Source organism: Manis pentadactyla, chromosome 1, assembly GCF_030020395.1.
Source record: "Manis pentadactyla isolate mManPen7 chromosome 1, mManPen7.hap1, whole genome shotgun sequence".
NCBI classification, from domain to species: domain Eukaryota; kingdom Metazoa; phylum Chordata; class Mammalia; order Pholidota; family Manidae; genus Manis; species Manis pentadactyla.
The window spans coordinates 7,165,220-7,183,217 of record NC_080019.1 but is presented as its reverse complement, the minus strand read 5'-3'; the positions used below and the strand labels follow the sequence as shown (position 1 = coordinate 7,183,217).

At 50.4% G+C, this 17,998-nt stretch overlaps 2 protein-coding genes across 17 annotated transcripts in view; one reads left to right on the top strand and one right to left on the bottom strand.

The window, feature by feature from the left end:
- Window positions 1-17,435, top strand: part of HMBOX1 (homeobox containing 1) — a 171,569-nt gene extending 154,134 nt beyond the window's left edge. For 2 of the 15 annotated variants that reach the window (XM_036888831.2, XM_036888829.2), the window contains 5 exons: window positions 1,549-1,644; window positions 2,219-2,251; window positions 2,516-2,610; window positions 2,832-2,903; window positions 4,493-17,435. In XM_036888831.2, coding sequence (XP_036744726.1) covers window positions 1,549-1,644; window positions 2,219-2,251; window positions 2,516-2,610; window positions 2,832-2,903; window positions 4,493-4,630 — 434 coding nt within the window. In that variant the 3' untranslated portion in view covers window positions 4,631-17,435. Of the gene's footprint in view, window positions 1-1,548; window positions 1,645-2,218; window positions 2,252-2,515; window positions 2,611-2,831; window positions 2,937-4,492 lie in introns of all 15 variants that reach the window. The other 13 variants (XM_036888833.2, XM_036888842.2, XM_036888836.2 and 10 more) reach the window with 13 other exon arrangements.
- The window catches only part of KIF13B (kinesin family member 13B), a 193,005-nt gene continuing 175,008 nt past the window's right edge, over window positions 2-17,998 (bottom strand). The window contains exon 40 of one of the 2 annotated variants that reach the window (XM_057505396.1): window positions 2-196. In XM_057505396.1, the coding sequence (XP_057361379.1) occupies window positions 120-196 (77 nt within the window). In that variant the 3' untranslated portion in view covers window positions 2-119. The remainder of the gene's footprint in view (window positions 197-17,998) is intronic. The other variant, XM_057505412.1, reaches the window with a different exon arrangement.

Sequence of the window (17,998 nt, the reverse complement as noted above, 5' to 3'; positions counted from 1 at the left end):
CAGGGGCCGCCTTGCTGGGTGTCGGGGCCCTCGGCTGCAGCTCGTCGTTCAGGACCCAGACCTCTTCTACTCCCACGGCTGTGCCCAGCTCCTTCCATGCCATCCTCTAGGGAGAGCAGTCACTGCCCCTTGGGGACGCCATTAGGGGGCTCCGCATCAGGTGTCCACAGGGGAAAGTTTCCAGGGAGTGTTCCTGCTTAAGATAGACCCTGAAATTATTTTTTTAAAGACTAGATTTCTTTTTCTAAAACACAGCATAAATATATCAATCCCAAAATAATTTTAACGTTTGGAATATTTAAGCAAGGTTTGTTAATGAAAAGATGAAGATAGATTTTTTTTTTTTACAATTGTTCTGAATTGTGTAATTATGTATTCCCACTTAAAGAAAGAATTCTTTTTCGAGATGGTGTCTTATTTCCTTCCCACACTGAGATGATTTCTGCTTAGCTAGGAACAACATGGGGCAGTTCCAGTCTGAGGTCCTGTTGCTCTCGCCAGTTAGTAGAGCCACTTATACACCCATAAGTCTTTTCTTCCACTCTCTAAAATACTAGTCCGCATTTTCTGTTTTGTGTCACCAGAAACCATTCTCAGTCAAGATGATCCCGCTGATCCCCATTTGGCCAGTTAATTTGATTGGCTTAAAGGCTAAATACACAAGTATCAGTGTTTTATAATAATTAGTGATTTATTCTCCCATAGCTAGAAGCCAGGCTTAGCAATGTAGACCCTATAAAGTCAGCGCCAATGACCTCTGTACCCTATTTCACACAACCCAGAGTCCCGGCCCTGAAGCCTCACAGGAACTCAGACTTTTCCTGGAAAGCCCTTCACCCTCGCAGGAGGGCCCTGGCCTGTTTTCTGGTTTCTCCACCCACTGTGCCTCTCAGCTGAAACAGAAAAGGCCAGGGAGGGGAAGGTGTGTTCGCTGGTACACCTGGTGCTGTCTGGAGGAGTCACGTTTGGCAGCAAAGATGATAATAAACCTAAAACCTAAAATGATCCTTAATCGTGCCATGTGCTCTAGCAATAGTCGCAGCAATAGGTAGTCAGAGGAACCTTTAGTCTTTAGGAAAATATGGGTAAGAATTATTCCTCTGGCTTAAGATAGCAGGAAACTAGTTTTATGGACGGCCTTAAAGATGTAAGTAAACTTCAGTTATCTGGAAACTTGAGGAGTTATAACATATTCATTAGACTGATGCTAATTAAACAAAGCCTCTAAGTACTCCCATGTGAGCTTTGAACCCCAGCTGGCTGACTTTGTGGAATTCTTTAATGCCGTATTTAATATTGGAAATCTTTAATATTGTGTGGCTTTCTGAATTGAAACATTTTATGTTTTTACTTGCTGTTTGTATATTTATGTTTTTACTCATTCAATAATAATTTGAGTATAGTAGGTAATGCTAAAAATATAACTCTTCTCCGTGTCTGTTATTCTGGCAATAAGTGCAATCAAAAGAATGTTTCAGAAGAAAAGTGTTGTTCCTTAAAACTTGTCTCAAATATAGGTTATCTGAAGTGTATTGCATGCATTCACAGGCAAAAAGCTGTCAGACCTGGAACGAGTTACCTCCCTGAAAGTGTATAATTGGTTTGCAAACAGACGGAAGGAGATCAAGAGGAGGGCCAATATTGGTAATGTACCAGAGAGGCTGCTTTCTCTTCTGAAGCAGTTGTGGACATTGTGTTTATTTTAAGAGGGACTTCAGTTTAGAACTGCAGGTCTAAATGATCCTAACTTTCAGCCTAAAACATAAGAATTGCCCTTAGGTTTTTCTTCATTGTATTTTTAACAACCTAAAGTTAATATTATTTACACTGTTGTATTGTAATAATAATGGCATTGTTACTTCTAAAACTCATTGTTCTTAATATTCTAGAACCCGTGATTAAACATGGCCCTGACCAGTTATTCCTATGGTGCATATGAAAGATACTTACAAGGTCTCAAGAGAGGGAATGTGACACACTAAGCTTCTTTGTTGTTACTGGGCTATGACTTCAATATTAAGAAACATCTGATTAATAGTATTGGCATGAAAGAGCCTTAATAGGTAGGGAACATAGCAAAAGGTAGAGATTTAAAAAGAGCATTTCAGAAATGTGAATTGATGAGATTAGGGTGAGGGTCAGTTTTGAGCTTCTAAAATTGTGTTTCATTTATCGACTTACTCCCTTTTCATCACTGCAATTCTCAAACACTTTATAGAACCCCAAGACAGGAGAGCTGTCCAATCAGTTGGTAAGTATTTACAAAGCTCCTAACATCAACCACATGCACACAGCCCACAGAGCAGCAGGGGCTCCAGAACGGCATGTGTGTTCCTCCCCTGACCCATGTGCAATTGGATTGCAACCGGCTGCAATTTAAAAGGACCAAAATGGAGAGGAATCTAGGTTCTCATTTAATTACCTTTCAGTTTCCTCAACAGAAAACTTAAATCAGTGTGTAGGCCATTCTGATAATGTAACAGATGATTTAGGGATCTATTTGCTTTTTTCGAAGAAGCAGCAATCCTGGAGAGTCATGGGATAGATGTACAGAGTCCAGGAGGCCATTCCAACAGTGATGATGTCGACGGAAACGACTACTCAGAGCAGGTGAGCCGCTGAGCAGAGCCTCTGGCTACAGAGCCGGTGGGGGCGGGGGTTAGTATGACAACTCAATTCTGTGGGTGCGTTTTGTAGGGGGGAAGAGGAGGCAGTCTGATGTCCCTCCACTGTGCTCATGTGTATAGAATTTCATGTAATTTGATTCAGTTGTCCTATTGAATTTGTGAGAAATTGTTATTCACCCACATGGATTTATTGTCATACAACAGGATACTTGGCAAGTACGCAATGGGGAGGAGGAGGAGGGAAGAAGTTCAGAGGGAGGCAGAGAAGCAGAGAAGGTAGAAGAAGAGAGGAGGATCTGACCCAAACAAGCAAGTTACACCATTCACCACACACACACTCACCGTTTGAGAAATACTAGGGGCCACTGGGTAGCTGGCACCCAAGCCTAAACACATACGACGCAGCGCTCGGCGGAGGCCCCCGACTGCGGCCCGTGCCGGCAGCCCTCGGGCCGAGACGCACAGTTCTTCCAGAGCCTGTGGCACATGGACACACACATCCTCTCATGAATGCATGTCTTCTCACCCCACCCTGACTTAGTCTTCATTGCTTGGGAGAAAAACATATTTAACTGTAGCCACTGGATGGAATAATTCAGTAACTAAGAATGTGGGGGTTTTCCCCCCACTTATCTATTGACAGACTTCATTAAAATTCATATAGGTTGTAAATTTATTTCCTTCTGGACTGTGAAAAGAGCGCATGGTGTCTTCTCCTGGCCGGCAGCACGCCTGCCTTTCCTCTGGCGGACGCACACCTGTTCCCCGCGCCCAGCCAGCCCCTCCGTCCCGTCCCGTCCCGTCCTGTCCGCGAGCTCCTCCTGCCTGACCTTTACCAGCCTGAGCGCAGGTGCTGCGGGAGGGCACGCAGTTCCGTGCTGGTCCCTTCCTAAACTCTAAGGGCCCGTCCATGACAGTGGGAGTAACAACGCGCGTGCTTCCCGCAGGTTGCCTTTCTCCCTTCAGGACTCCAACCCGTAACTCCAGATTTTACTCCAGAGAATGTTCTGTAAGGTTTTAGTTGGAAACATTCCTGTTACTTTTCCATCTACCAGTGTAGTCGGAAGTCAGGGCAACACATCCCAAGCGTCCCCCCTGAAGGGCCTTCCCCTTCCCAAAGCGCTTGCTGCAGTCCCCCGAGGGTGTGACAGGTGGGAAGCTCTCGGCTTATCTGCGGCGCACCGTCCGTGCCTGCCCGGCATCCTGCAGTGCCCGTTGCCTTCACGGCTTTATTGCTTAGCACATCGGTCTGTGCGAGGAAAGAGCACCTCACACCCCGCCAGATATGCTGCCTGTGCTTCCCTCCCATGGCCGCCTTCCAGCAGGATGGCACCAGCCCCACACGTTTTCTCCCGCAGCCGTTCTGGCAGTTATGCTTTGTCCTGGGGAAACCGAGAGTCCTTTCTCTTTCTTTTACTAAAATGCATTTTTACCTGTAAGATACTGGTGTCTGTTGTTTTGTCTAGTTTTCAGTTCAGTAGAGAGACACCATGAATTCTGATCACCTCTTGGGAAGAGTCCCAACCCAGAACGTCATCACTTGCCAGTGTGGCGCCTCCAGGGGCCAGTGATGTTGCAAACCTTGATGATCATCACCAGCAGGCTTTCTGAGAGGAGTAAAATTCTCAGCAAGAAGAAAATATTTTCATGCTTTTCATTTGTTGAATCATAAAAATGTCAACTGGAAGTCACTGGACCTATATCCATTCAGTGTCTACTTAAATAGATTTCCCTCTCCTCTGCCACGCCCCCCTCCCTGCACTGCTGCCCCCAGGAATGTCTGCTTCCCCTCGCCCAAGCATGCCTTCCTGTGCGCTAGAGAATTTTCCCAACACTAGTAATGTTGCTTCTTTCTGCGCATCTAGGATGACAGCACTAGCCATAGTGACCACCAAGACCCCATCTCGTTAGCTGTGGAAATGGCAGCAGTCAACCACACCATCCTGGCATTGGCCCGACAAGGAGCCAGCGAAATCAAGACAGAGGCCCTGGATGACGACTGATCAGGGAGGGTTGAACACAAGAGGTTACCTTAGTGTAGACGTAGCACCTTAGCAAACTTTCCTCGGTCCTTAACATGTGTTCTTACAGTATAACTTGCAGTTTTCTTGTATGTCAGTTAGCCGTTAGGGTCTTGTTCTGTGAAGATGGCATGGTGCCCTCAGCCTTTGCATATACTCTCTCAGTATTAATTCCCAGTAAATAATAGCCAACCGACTGACCAACCAAACTTCCCTCTCCCAGCCCTCAAGGCTAGAAGATCTCGCTGCTCTGTCTTAGCATTCCAGGAAAGTGCTTCCAGGTATATAGATAGCCCTCAGTTCTCCAATATTAGGCTCCGTGTAACCTTGGGTACCTTTAGATTCCTGTAACACTAGGCTGTACTCCTTTTCCTTCCCCAAGACCGATAGGCTGCAAGCTGAGGTAGTGTGGCCCAGAATGGACAGACATCATTTGGGGAGTATGCACAGAGTAGAAAGAACACTAGAGCCCCACTTCAGCGTGGGAGTACCTGATTCCCAGCTGCAATAAGCCGTGCCTCCTAACAGCCACACTGTGGCTACATCACACTTCTTTCTGGGTGCTGTGCCAAGAATGTCAGGGGAGAAACTCCATCTCAGATTTTGGTTGATGTTAACATGCCTGACACAGACATCCTTTCCTCTCACAAGCTGTGTGACTGAGTAGATGAAATACTGCCTTCTGCCTTTGGGACCATGATTAAAATAAACAAAAAAAGATTTTAAAGAAGTCATGAAAAAAAAAAAAACTCAGCTTGAGAGCATTGGAGAAAAAAAAAAATCCCTGAGCTGAATGACTCCTGGATATTAAGTTCAGGTCTCAGAACCACTGTCCCTTATGTGGCACAGGTGTCCCGCCTGCCTGCAAAAGCACTGGAGGCCACCACGGAAGCTGGCTTGCCTCCTGTCTATGTCCCCTTTCCTGCTACCAAAAAAGAGGCTAAGGTCAAAACTGAGTGAATGCATTTCCAGTCTTTGTGTCCATTAACTAAAGCCCCCTCAGTTTGAGAGGTTGGAGCATACTTCATAGTGGGATTCTGCTGACCAACCATCACAAAAGCAAACACTCCCCTAAATGGGAGCAGACAGAAGCAGGGGACGTTTGCTGCTTCCGTGGTGGGTCTGTGAGGTACAACGGGATATGACTGCTTTGGTGTTCTCTTTACCCTGTCCTTGTAGAGGTGTGAAAAGCTATATTGCTACAGGCAATTTATTTAATAATTGGAAGCCATATTGATAGTGGATGTGGTAATATTTGTAAAGTTTAATCAACTTTAAGCGGCAGTAACTAATGGAATTTTTTTCCTTGATCACGTATGTAGCACTTTTGTTACTTTTTAAAGATATTTATATTTGATAAATCTTTTCTTCATTTCGAGAACTCAAAATACCAAACAGTGAACTTGCGTTATAAAGTCACCCTGTGATCACCTTGTTATTTAGTAGCAAAATGATTAACTATTCATGCATCAAAGAAAATTACATCTGCTGGCCTTGTATGAAAATGATATATTGGTATCGCAATTAGATGACACGCTGTCACCATGAGTAAGAGGAAACGGCCTTCACTATAGCAGCATAGGTGCGTTGGAGGTGTGACTGCTGTGTGTCGGCCTTGTTCCGTCTCTCCTTTCTGCCCACAGGGGAGCCTTGTGCAGAGGGGACATGGGGCTGGCCATTAGGCAGTGTTTCTGTCTGTCCATCACCTAAAAACGATTTCCAAGATGGAAGGAAAGTGCCATTTCCTTACCTCCCCATCCCTCTTCCCCACCCGGTGTATTCCACCTAAAACCACTGAGGGAGCCTGGGGCTTACTCACCTTCTTCATGTTAACTTTCTTGCTAGTGAGATTCTGAGTATCCGCCAGTTCAGCTGGTCTGACTCCACTCGAGGCACATGCATGTGAGGCACGTGCTGACGGACCGTCTCCTGTGAATCCTGCTTATATCAGTGTGGGAGCCTTTGCGAGGGCAGAAGTGCCACCATAGGCGGGTCTGTGATTTTAAAGAGCTCTAGGCGGGGCCTGCGCCTGCCCTCGTCCATGGATTTCAGGGGGAAAATGTGTATACTTTTTCCAGCTAATAAGCATTGAAGTAAAATGGAGTCGTCTTTCCTGTTTTACTGTATTACTTGAACCAACAAATTCAAGAGTAGCATTTGTTATTCTCAGGAATGATCCGCCCACTCATTTTCTTTCTTGGTGTCTTTGACTTTATTTCAATTAGGAGATTGTTATCTTTCTTTCCTTTTAATATTACTTAGAAGAAATATAACATATTGTATCTATCTATCCATTTCAGTGGAAGTTTAGTCTTTTTCTTGGTTGAATCAGAAAGAAAAGGAGAGAGAAAAACACACTGACAAGTCACATCCATGATTTATTGTAAGGAGATTATTATAATTGATAGCTTCTTTATGATGGGATTGCTGGTATCATTTGTTCTTGCTGGTCTTTTTAAAGAAACAGACTCAAACTGTTAAGACAGCTGCAGTTTCTATAGAAATACAGTGATTGCCAGAGAAGAGCTAAGAGGTTTTTCATTGTTTTAAGACCTTTAAGGAAGGAAAAAGGCTTCCGAGGATGCAGGAGCGCGTGCAGGGACGGAGGCAGCACCAGGGCCCCTCCGCAGTGGGGGGGATTGGGAGGCTGTGCCTGCCGCGCTCGGGAGGAGCCAGACGGAGGCGGCTTCCCCCCAGAATTCTGCTTTAGTTAAGGGAGACTGCCGGCCCGCCCGGAAGACCCACCTGCCTTACATGCAGCTGCTGCTTTTTTCACCAGAAGTAGAAACTTGGTTTTGGGGGGCCTAGATTTAACTGTACCGTTGGTTTTTTTGTTTGTTACCAGGTTCAATTCCCCTGTTTTGTCCAGGCTACCTTAGTTCTTAGGATGGTATGTAGAGTTGCCGCTGTCTAATCTGTAATGTATTTGGACAGTAAATTTTTTTCTTATGCTTTTTCAGGTTTGAGAGGTGGTATTAAAATAGAGACTCTAAACTGCTCTCTTACGGAAAAATAGCCAGGCTCTTTAAAAAATCCTGTTCTGTGCTTTTTGGTTGTTCTTTCTTCTCTGACTCATGCTCTACTTTCTTCAGGCCTCAGGGGACTACTCCAGGGTCTGCTCTGCCCCTGGGGAGACCCGCAGCGTGGTGGGGGGGTGGGGGGCTTGTCAGCAGTTTATGTAACTTGTCTGTCGTTATTTTTTAAAGACACTTTGGTCGAATTACTATAGTCATATGGGTAAACTTCCTACCCTACTTAAAACATAGCCTTACAGAGGAGCGTTTTAAAGACAGACTATCCTAATGAGATTTCTGCCTCTGTTGCACCCTGACATCAGATGAAAGGCCAGGGAGGGCAGTCGGTACCAACAGGATGCCTCCATTTATTTCAGCAGTTGCTGAGTGGGAATCATTCCTTAAGGCAGTTTTCTGCGTCGTCTGGATCCTGTAAGTGGCTGACAGGTGTGCTCACCCGCCCCCTACCTACAGGACCTGGACGGACTGCACACTGCCATTTGGTGGGACAACCCCTCCCCCCGTGTCCCGTATTTCCTCACAGGAAAGAAGATCCTGGGGCAGAACGAGCCCTGTAAGGTGGCTCTCGCTCTAGCTCAGTGCACAGGAGGTGAGTCAGAGGCAGCTGGGCCTCTGCTGGGCCCAGGCACCCCGGTGCCCCGGCCCCCAAGGGAGCGGCGCCTGAGAAGATCGCCCACATGGCCGCCTCAGTCCTCCCGCGAGGCCCCTCGATACGAATCTCGCTCTCGGATTCCAACCATCAGGCGCCAAGTGGAAACGCGCCCACTTACAGGGGCCCTCCAGCTGCACCGTCGGCCCGCGCTGACGCCTCTCCGCCCCCGGCCTGGCGCTGAGGCCCGGGCTGAGCAGACCACCCTGCTGGGCTTGCTCATCTCCGCAGCTCGTGGGGTGGGTGTCCGGCTCCAGCTCTCCATACAAACAGCCCTGCCTGTCTGGCAGCCCATCTTTTTGACCAGCTACGTACTCCACCGACCAGCTACGTTATCTCCGCCCATAACAGGGAAAAGGTCCCTTTTCCGTGAATGGTCCCCCACCCCTGTCCTGAAAATGTGAACTTCAAGTCCTTATTCTCTTGGTCTTAAAAGGGTTCGGTTAGAAGCAGTCTTCCTGCTTAACTTGTGACTCTGCCTTTAAAATTGCTTTGTCTTCTTTTGCTCAGAGAGTAACCACAGTTATTTTGTCCCCAGTGAGTCCTAACAGATTCTTTGGCAATAATTTGTCTCGTCGTTGGTGATCTTGCGCTCAGTAGCAGCTAGTCCTGACTCTCCATGTTGTGTGTTGCTTTTCCGTGTTGGTACATCTGCGATTTACATCAGAGCGGTGATAGATCGTGTCATTCTGCTGTTGTGGTTATTAGTGATGTTTCACTGCTGTGGTCACGGGGCTGCACCGAAGCCAGCCGGATCCATTTATAGCTTTACTGAGCCGGACTTGCTTGTCAAGGTTTCCCAAGTGGATTGGGCACATTGACCAGCTCCCACTGGTGGCATCTTTGTGGGGCTTGGGGTGGAGTGGGGAGGGGTGGGGACGCAGCGGGCAGGGGTGGGAACTACAGATAAAACGTTCCTTCCTGTGTGCTCTCTAAAGAGCAGGATGTTCACTCAGATTTGGAGGTCCGTCGTCAGCCACGTGGAACTTGGCGCACTGGGCGGCATGTGCCGAAGGCCCTCGTCCTCTCAACGTCTGTGCTGTCTACTGCACGTTACTCAGTGAGACCTGCCTTACCAGTTTAAAGGTGTCCTGTTCCCACAGGGAGAACAGGTTTTCCCTAGGAGGCAGCTCAGGACGGCCAGGTGGCCCTGTAAGGACCCCCTAGTGGGAGCCGCCAGAGCAGAGGCCCCTTGCTTTCTGTGCTGGGGTCTCCCTCATTGTATGCTCCTCTTTTCAGAAGGTGACTGTCACTTACAAGGAGAGATTTCCTTCCCACTCTCGGAACTACCATGCTGAGGTGGTGAGAAAGGCCCTTTAAATGCATCAAGTCTCTAGGTCCGTTCCAGTCACCGCAACTCCGCTCGCCAACTGGCTGTGTCCAGAAAGACTGTTCTTAATTCTCTAAGTGATAAGCTACTGTTCTTGCCACGGAGAGGCCAGTGCTCGTAGGCTCACTGACTGTCATCCATGTGTGTTCAGAGCTGGGAGTTTATAAATTGAGATGTTCCTATATCAGCTTCATTATTCTTTCTTGGTGGGGATGAGAGAGCAGCAGAAAGCTAGCTGATGATCTGAGGAATCCAGTTTCCTGGAACATGGTTTTCTTTTGTAATCAAGAGGGGAATAAATATAGGAGAGAAGAGAGGGTAAAGCCAGCTGCACCCAAGGACCCCTCCATCCCCTTCTTACCGTCCCCTTCTTACCGCCACCCAAGAACCCCAAGGATGAGGTACGCTCTGTGGGATTATACGTGTGCATGTTTCTGGACTTCTTGTTTGTCATGCTTCATGTGACACTTGGGGCCAAGCAATGAGCAGAAAAGTACATCTACTTGCTAACTGGCATTTTCACACACCACTGACAGTTACCCACACGCTTCCCAGCCGTTAGCTCCCAAAGGATCCACCTGCCGGGGGTTTTGCCCTCCTCCTGGCTTCCCTCGTACTGGGCACGTTCTCAGATCGGCTTGCCCCAGTCTGGACAGCAGTCTCATGCCCGGTGGGTGTTGAGCCCCTGGTGCAGCCAGTCGGGGCAGCCGCTCAGCGCGCACTGTCACCACACCTGCACAGCAGACCTGGAGGCATGATGCACACGGCTCGGCTCCTGGCTCCACATTCCTGGGATGCTGGCTCCTGTGACTCCATTTTCATTTTCTCTTTTAAATAGAAGTAGCTCTGTTCAGCCATAATTAACTCTGAGATTCACACGGTGTGCTGTGATCAAATTAAGGTTTGCCTGAATCCTTTCAAAGTGTAACCATGGAAATGAGGGGGGGTGACATAGAATGAATATATAAAAATATAATGACAATTGTTCTGAATGACTGAACGTCCTCCTGACATGTAATTAGCTGTTTTAGCAGGATGTAGATTGGCATGGTCATAATTAAAAGGATTTCTGTCCTTTATGTGATTGGAAATGGCAGATCTCCCATTTCCCCATCCCCTTTTAGCACAACACAAATGCTCCCAGGAACATTCGGAACAGCGGCTCAGTAAACTAAAAGAATGATGTGGTGTCCTTGTCCTCTCCTAAGTGAAAGAGAGTGACTTGGAGCTGTTTCAGCTTTAGAACGGAAGCCTTTGGTCATTGCCCGCTGTGGGACGCCTCTCTCCGCCATCAGCTTCAGCCAGAATCCCACACTGGGTCAGCCGGTGAGAGGCCTCGATGACTCTGTCCTGCTTGCTAGCCAGCCAGTAGTGTGTTGGCCTGACTTCAGGACGTTTACTGTCTAATGAGCTCCCTCGCATATTAAGTGTTTCCTTGGTTATTTGATATTTCCATTGTGATCACTATCAGAAGTATTTGTCAGATGGGTGTTTATACATGAGTTAAGAAGGGTTTTCCTCATTGAATCATGATCTAGAGCAGATAGCATGATGAACACATATGGGCTTTGGGCTTTGCGCAACTGGGTGACATACATACTGGTGTGCGCAGTGCCCAGTGTTCCCGCAGCAGAGGGACGCGTGCATGTGCCCAGGTCTTCCCACACAGCTCTGCACAGCGGCCTGTGCTTCTTGGGGTTTGCCCCACTGCTCTGCTTTGTCGGGGATTGTCTCCCCAGCCCTTCCAAATCTGTGTTCTGTCCCTCCCATTTCTTCCCTCCTCTTGCGTCCACCCCACCCACTGAGCGTCGTGCAGCCGCTGCCCAGGATGCCCGCTGTTCTCGCCCTGGGCCTCACGCCAGTGCACGCTGCTGTGTCACTATCTAGCCTTCCTCTAGCGCTGTGCTGTTTGGATGTCTCCGTCACTTGAAGAAGTATTTAGTTTCATGATCAAGGGTGAGTCTGCACCAACGTAGTGCCAGGTGGCCCTCCACGAGCTGCCTCGTTCCCGTGAGGCCCCCATGTCTTTCTTCAGGTCTGGACACTCCAGGATTGGTTAGTAGCCACTGAAGGAAATACAGCTCTTGCTCGTGTTCCTGTTTTGATGCTGTCCTTTCCCAGGTCTTTCCCACTCTCCCCTGTCAGCAGGAATCCAAATGCAAATGCTGAAGTTGAGGTTCGGGAAAGCGCCGAGATGGGCTGCTGCTTTACGACTGTCCTCTCCCCCACCCCGAACACACACACACCCGGTGGGAAGGGTTTCACCTTGGGGTTCTTTTATTTTTGTTCCTCTCAAAACACCTACAGTCAACTGTGTGGTAGTTGGGCTAGATCAGGAAAAATAATACCAAAAAGGTTTTTACTCAGTGTCTCTTCCTGTAAGATCTAAAAACGACTGTCAGCCCCACCCCCACCGCCACCGCCACCGCCTGCGTTCAGAATACACGTGCTGCCCTTGAGGCTCTGCGGGGGGCAATCGGTGTGTGACAGTTGGCATGATTGTGGATTTATGAGTCCCAAAAGCAGAGTGTCCTATCCCTTTTCTTATTTTCCCAGCTGCTGAAAGATAACTATCTCAATTAGAATTGAGAATCTGTCTTTAAGATCAGCAATTCTGAGAATGGTCTGGAATATAATTCTGTGATTGGTGAGACATGCATTAAAACAGCCAGCTGAGCATTCTGATTATCTGCTTACATTCAAAGAAAATAGAATTATCACTGCAGTTTAAACCTTCTAACAGTCTACTACTCTAGGGATCAAAGTATTAGATGTGCTGCTTAAGGGATGAGGCTATTTAAGAGGAACTGGAGTACGTAGATATTTCCGTCCCCAGGTGTTCCCAGAGGCCACTTTGGTGATTGAGAAAACCCTGCACCATATATTCCTTTACCACAAGCAGCTCCTGCTAACATAGAACAGAAGAGAAAGCCAGTCGCCAGCATCAGTGAACATATAGGTAGTGCTTACCTGTGAAATGTGTATTTTCGGGGAGAAAACACCAGAAGTTCTTGCAAGGAACTAAAGTTGGCATCATTGTAGATCAGCGCTGCGAGACAAACATTCAGACTTCCGGGAGCGTTTGAAGCTCGTCATAACAGGGACGCTTGCTGAGCACGTGCTGTGTGCCAGCCACTGGGCTGAGTGTTTTCACGGTCTCATTTATTGTTGAAGATTCACAGAACCTACACTGAGCAGGACCTCCTCCATGGAGGCAGGTTAAGTCCTGCTTCTTTCACCTTTGGTAGGATGTGAATGAGAAATCCCTACATTTTCTCCCAGGACAGTGCTGGGTAATCCCTGCCGGCGTGTTGTCACGTGGCTGCCATCCTGCTCTGCACTTGAGTCCTTCTGGCACTGGCCCCGTGTCAGCGCGATGATGGAGACCCCGGAGCGTCCCCTCCCCTTGGCCTCTCCCCTCAGTTAGTGACGGTGACAGAAACAGTGGCTCTCAGAGCTGTGATGTGGAAGCTTGTTTCAAGCCCCCCCTCCCCCCGGTCTCCAGGAGGTGAACGCGGAGGTCTTGTCTTGTACTGGGAAGAAATGTTACACTGTCTTGTGGTCTGAGGTCTGAGGGGAGCTAGAATTTACTAGCACTCCTTGGGTGTGGTCACAGCTAGTGGAGGCAGAGACTGTGAAGACTGCGCGCTTCCCGTCCTCTCTATTCAGCTCTTGCAGCATTTTTCTCAGTGCTCTTGTTATTGACGCATCCTGCTTGGTTTACAAGGGTTTTGCAAAGCCATTCCGACTCGTTCTGCATCCTGCCCTTCACAGTCATGAGCGGCCGTGGGGCTGGGCCAGGACTGGTGGGGACGGAGGCTCTGGGGTCACACTGGGGTCGACCTCACCCTGCGCTCCGTGGCTCCTCATGAGCCTTAGGTGGCCGGCAAGCAACAGCTGCCTGGAGACAGAGCTAGACCGTGGCTCAGTGAGAACTTTCTACCCACAGTCCAGCGGAGGGGTGAGCCTCCTGCCTGTCCTGTGGCTCGTGACTGTCGTCAGGGACATGGGCTCTGAGCTGACCCGAGGACTCGACTAAACTGTTTTGATTCCCCTTCTCCAGCTCTTCCTCTCAGAAGTCAGAGGTTCTTCGGCGGTGGGCTCTGGCTCTGTCTCTCCTGTCTGCCCTGCCGCGGCCCAGGCACCCGGGGACAGGCCCGCCAGGGAGACTCCCTGGGATTCGGGTCCCCTTATAGGGCCCTTGTGTCATTAGCTGGCTGATGGGGTTGATTCTCCACTCCCCCAACAAAAACCCACCATGGGGTGAAGGGAGGAAGGGCCGGGGCCGCCCGCTCAGCTGTCGGTGCAGGTCCGGGGGGTCCGGCTGTTGGAATGTCAGAATGCGGGCTCCTCCCGGCCAGTGGGGACACCGTCGCACACCCGGGTTCCCTTGGTGACTTCTCCGGCTTCCCCTCCCTTCACGGCCAAGTGTGAATCTCAGCCTTGTTTTCTCGCTTCCTCTGAGCACAGAAACCTCTCCCTGTTTTTGCTTTATTAGAACCCGTGTGGGTCCTTTTCCCACTTCATCATCTATAGATGCTATTAAACTGGAAACAAAACGACATTAGTGCCATACTGATGTAAACAGCAGCCATGCTAGTGATGCTGCATTGAAGTCTGGGTTCTGGGCCAGATTCGGAGGGGCAGAGGTGGCGGGGCAGCGGCGAGGTGGGTCGGGTGGAGGTGAGTGCCCAGTAGTGGCTCCTGTCGGGAGCAGCGTTGTTATTTGCCTTGAAAGCTACATTTCAGTGTGTTCGAGTCCATGAACCACTTAATATGTGTCTCTGAGGGTGGGCATCACGGAAACAAACCAAAGTTATGGGGGGCGGGGGGCGCTGCTCTTCACGCACCAGCGGCGCGGCCAGGCTTCTCGTTATTGCTCGCTGCCTTCGCCAGAACAGTCCTCTCGGAAGGGCCTCTTCTTTTCCTAGTTGTTCTCACACTAATAATAGCAAGTTCTGTGGCCAGGAGCCCAGAGGGGCTGCTGGGCTCTGTGCCCTCTGGTGGCCTGGTCTGTGGGGCCTGGAGAGAGAAAGGCCTCGGCGGGCACAGCGGGATGCGCCTCCTGCCCCAAGACACCAAGAACGTGGCAGTTGCCTCCCCCGGAAGAGCCCACAGCCTTCCCGCTTCCCCATGGGCTCCCCTTCTGGCCACGGCCTCGGCCACAGTCACGTGGGGTGTGCGTACCTTCCGAAGGTAACATTTCCAGTCCGTTTTTTTTAAGTGCCTAAGCAAGTTACAGGCCCCTGGAACCTGCCAGAGTCGGCCTGTGCCCTCCCCATCCCCTCCCTGCCGTGGTCCCGGGGGGCCCCAGGGACAAGCACGTGCAGCCGCCGGCCTCCCTCCTCCTGCGCTCCCTTCTGGGGTCCTGCTGGGGGGCTGCGGTCTAGTTCTTGAGCAGGCTGAGGCCAGCCCGGCCTGCGGCCCCTGGGTGCGGAGAGCGAGCGGGGGGCCTCGCGCAGGCAGCGGGGCATCGGATGCAAGAGGGCCGAGAGCCAAGTGACCATGGCCACATGATGCGCTTGCTGCCGTCAGTCGCCGGATCCCGGCTGCCTCCCCTGGTCCTCCTCCGAGGCCCGAGGGGCCCGGGGTGTCTGCGCGCAGGGGTGCAGCAAAGGTGCGGCCTTGAAAGGGAGCGTGAGGCTTGCTGCTTTTTAGAAGTCAGACCTAAATTCTGGGCCTTTATTCGGAGTTGAAACACGAGGATTCTGCCGTGGCTGCGGTCTGTTCGTGAGCCGCGTGCAGCAGCGCTCGGATGATTTGTGGAGCATTACACGGTTTGCAAAACAGAACAATCCATATCCAGGCACTTTATTTTCATTAATAATCCAGCATTTTTGTTCAGACAATGGAATAACCCAAACTGGGCGATCGTGTTCACACAGCCGGGCAGGTCTGCCAGAGACTTGGCAGGAGGAGGGAGGCAGGCGGGTGGCAGAGCCAGCGGCTCCGTGGAGAGGAGAGGCTGGCCTCCTCGGCGGCCCGCGCCCCCTGCTCCCCTGGAGTCACCTGGCCCCCCGGGGGCTGCCGAGCGCTGGTCAGCTGCGCAGCTGTGACTGTGGAGAGGAGAGGGGCAGGGACACGGGGAGCTGGGGGACATCAGTGCGCCTCCCGTAACGGCGCCAGCACCCAGCAGGCCCCGGGGGGATCGGGCACCACGGGCCTGATGCCCCGGGAATGTCCCCAGGTCTTCAGCATCCACCAAATACCCGCGAGTCCCTGTGACGGGCGGTCGGGGCCCCTGCCGTGGCTGCCGTGTGTCTTAGTCTGAGTGTTTCCCTGTGGCGTCTCCTGGTCTCTGTCCCCCATCTCGTGCACCATGGGTCCCTGAGGGGGGTCGCACCTGGGTCTGAGTCTGCTGTAAGGTGTCCAGTCTACCTCAAGGGGTCATCATGGCCAACTGTCCCGAGCAGCCCCGCCATTGCCACACACACTGGAAGGTGTATCTGCCCCAGCCCTGCCCCCGCCTTTCCCATAATCACCAAGAACTCCTAGTGCAAATTGGATGCTGCTTTAAATGTGAAAACAATTGTTCAAAAGCTATAAAACCTGAATGAAAGCTAAAGCTGAATTTATAAGCCTTGTTGCATATGAGCCAAAAGTGCAAAAAGCTCTATATAATGTACTAACCTGCCACTCGTATAAATATAAATATATATAAATATATTAAAATCAGACTGTTCTACAAAATTGTGTATTTGTATTTTTGTGTACGTACAATTTTCTGCTAAGCAGAAGGAGGATGTAGTATAGGATGCTGTGAGAAGAGATTTGGTTTAATCCTATTTCTTTGTTACTTATTTTTGTCAACATCAGATGCCTGTCTTTGTCTTACGTGTATGACACTGTCGGGGAAGCTGCAGTATCTCTCCTCCTGGGGTCCAGAGTCTACAGAGAAGGAAGCCTGGGGTTGAGAGTGGTCTGGACCACCCAGCAGAGACGTGGGCAGAGCTGGGCCCCTGCTGCCCGGGAGCCGCCCGGGGCCTGAGGCGGGGCCGAGGGAGGGCATGGCCCCGTGGCTGGAAATCAGCTTCCCGAGCAAGGGACTCCAGGGCACCAGCAGGCTCTCCTCCGGGCCCACGGGCGGGGGCGCAGGACCTCTCATCTCTGGGCCGGAAGTCTGCCTGGAAAGCCGTAGGGGCTGTGCCAGGCTGCGGTGCCCAGCCTGCTGGTGTCCGTGGGCGCCCCGTCCCTCTGGCTGCCTTCCACAGATCAGGTTACCCACATGCCTCCCCTTTGCTGAGCTGCTGGCGCTTCACCACCCAGACCTCCAGCCCCAGTTCCCTGGAGCGTCTCAGAACCCCCTTCCCCGGTGCTAACTTGCAAGAGGGGTAAAGAGCTGCCACTATGGCCGGAAGCCGGAAGCCAGCCCTCGGAGAGGCCAGGCCGGAAGACACGTTGTGGGAGCCCAGGCCCGGCCCCTTGACAGCCCCTCCCGACGTGGACCTTCTCTAGGGAGAGCGATACTGCACCTTCACCCGTGGGACTCATATTTATAACAATGTGTAATGACTGTAGCAAAAAGCCCTTGTTTCTAGCTGTAAATGGTCAAAGAAACAAGCGCTCTATTGTATTAATTAAAATAGTTCAAATGAGTCCTGTATCATTGTATCTCCTATTCTGGATTAGTGCCTTTTGGACAGTAGACTGTTCTGTAATTAAAATGTAGTATACTGCTTTTTTGTACAGTTTTGTTTTAATAAAACTTTTTTTTAATTTGTGTTTATTTTAGTATTGTACCTATTAGAGAATAAAATGTATAACTGAACAAGGCTTGGCTGGGATTTCTTTGGGGAAGAACTCATTTGGGAGTGCCCTTTGTGCTCAAAAAAGGGTGGGGGGTCGGGGTGACAGTCACACCCCCCTGGTGGGCGGGAAGCCCCGGATCCGCCCACAGCTGACCCCACCTGCGAGGGTCTCGCCACTGCCCCCAGGAGGGGCTGTGCCTCCCCAAAGCTGTCTTGCCCAGTGGCCTCTCACCAGAGGCACCAGGTGCCCGGCTGTCCTCTTACTTCCCACATCCTAAAACTACTGGGATCCTAGCGGTTCCTCCAGCCCAGAACCACACCTTTAAGGGGCTGTGCCTTCACTGCCCACTTCAGGCCACGTCCCCAAGCACCTCATTTTCTTAAAGGACCCATTATTCCTGGCTGAGCCTTTACCAGCAACAGGCAAAACGAGAGAAAGGGGGAGCTTCATTGTTTCTTTAAAGATGACAAGGTTTCAGATCAAATTCCTAAGTGGGGCCCAAGAACCAAGGGCCTAAACTCTCCTCAGCCTGTGCCAGGGATGCATTTGCTTTATGCCATGGCAGAGAACCTGATTTCTTTTCTCAT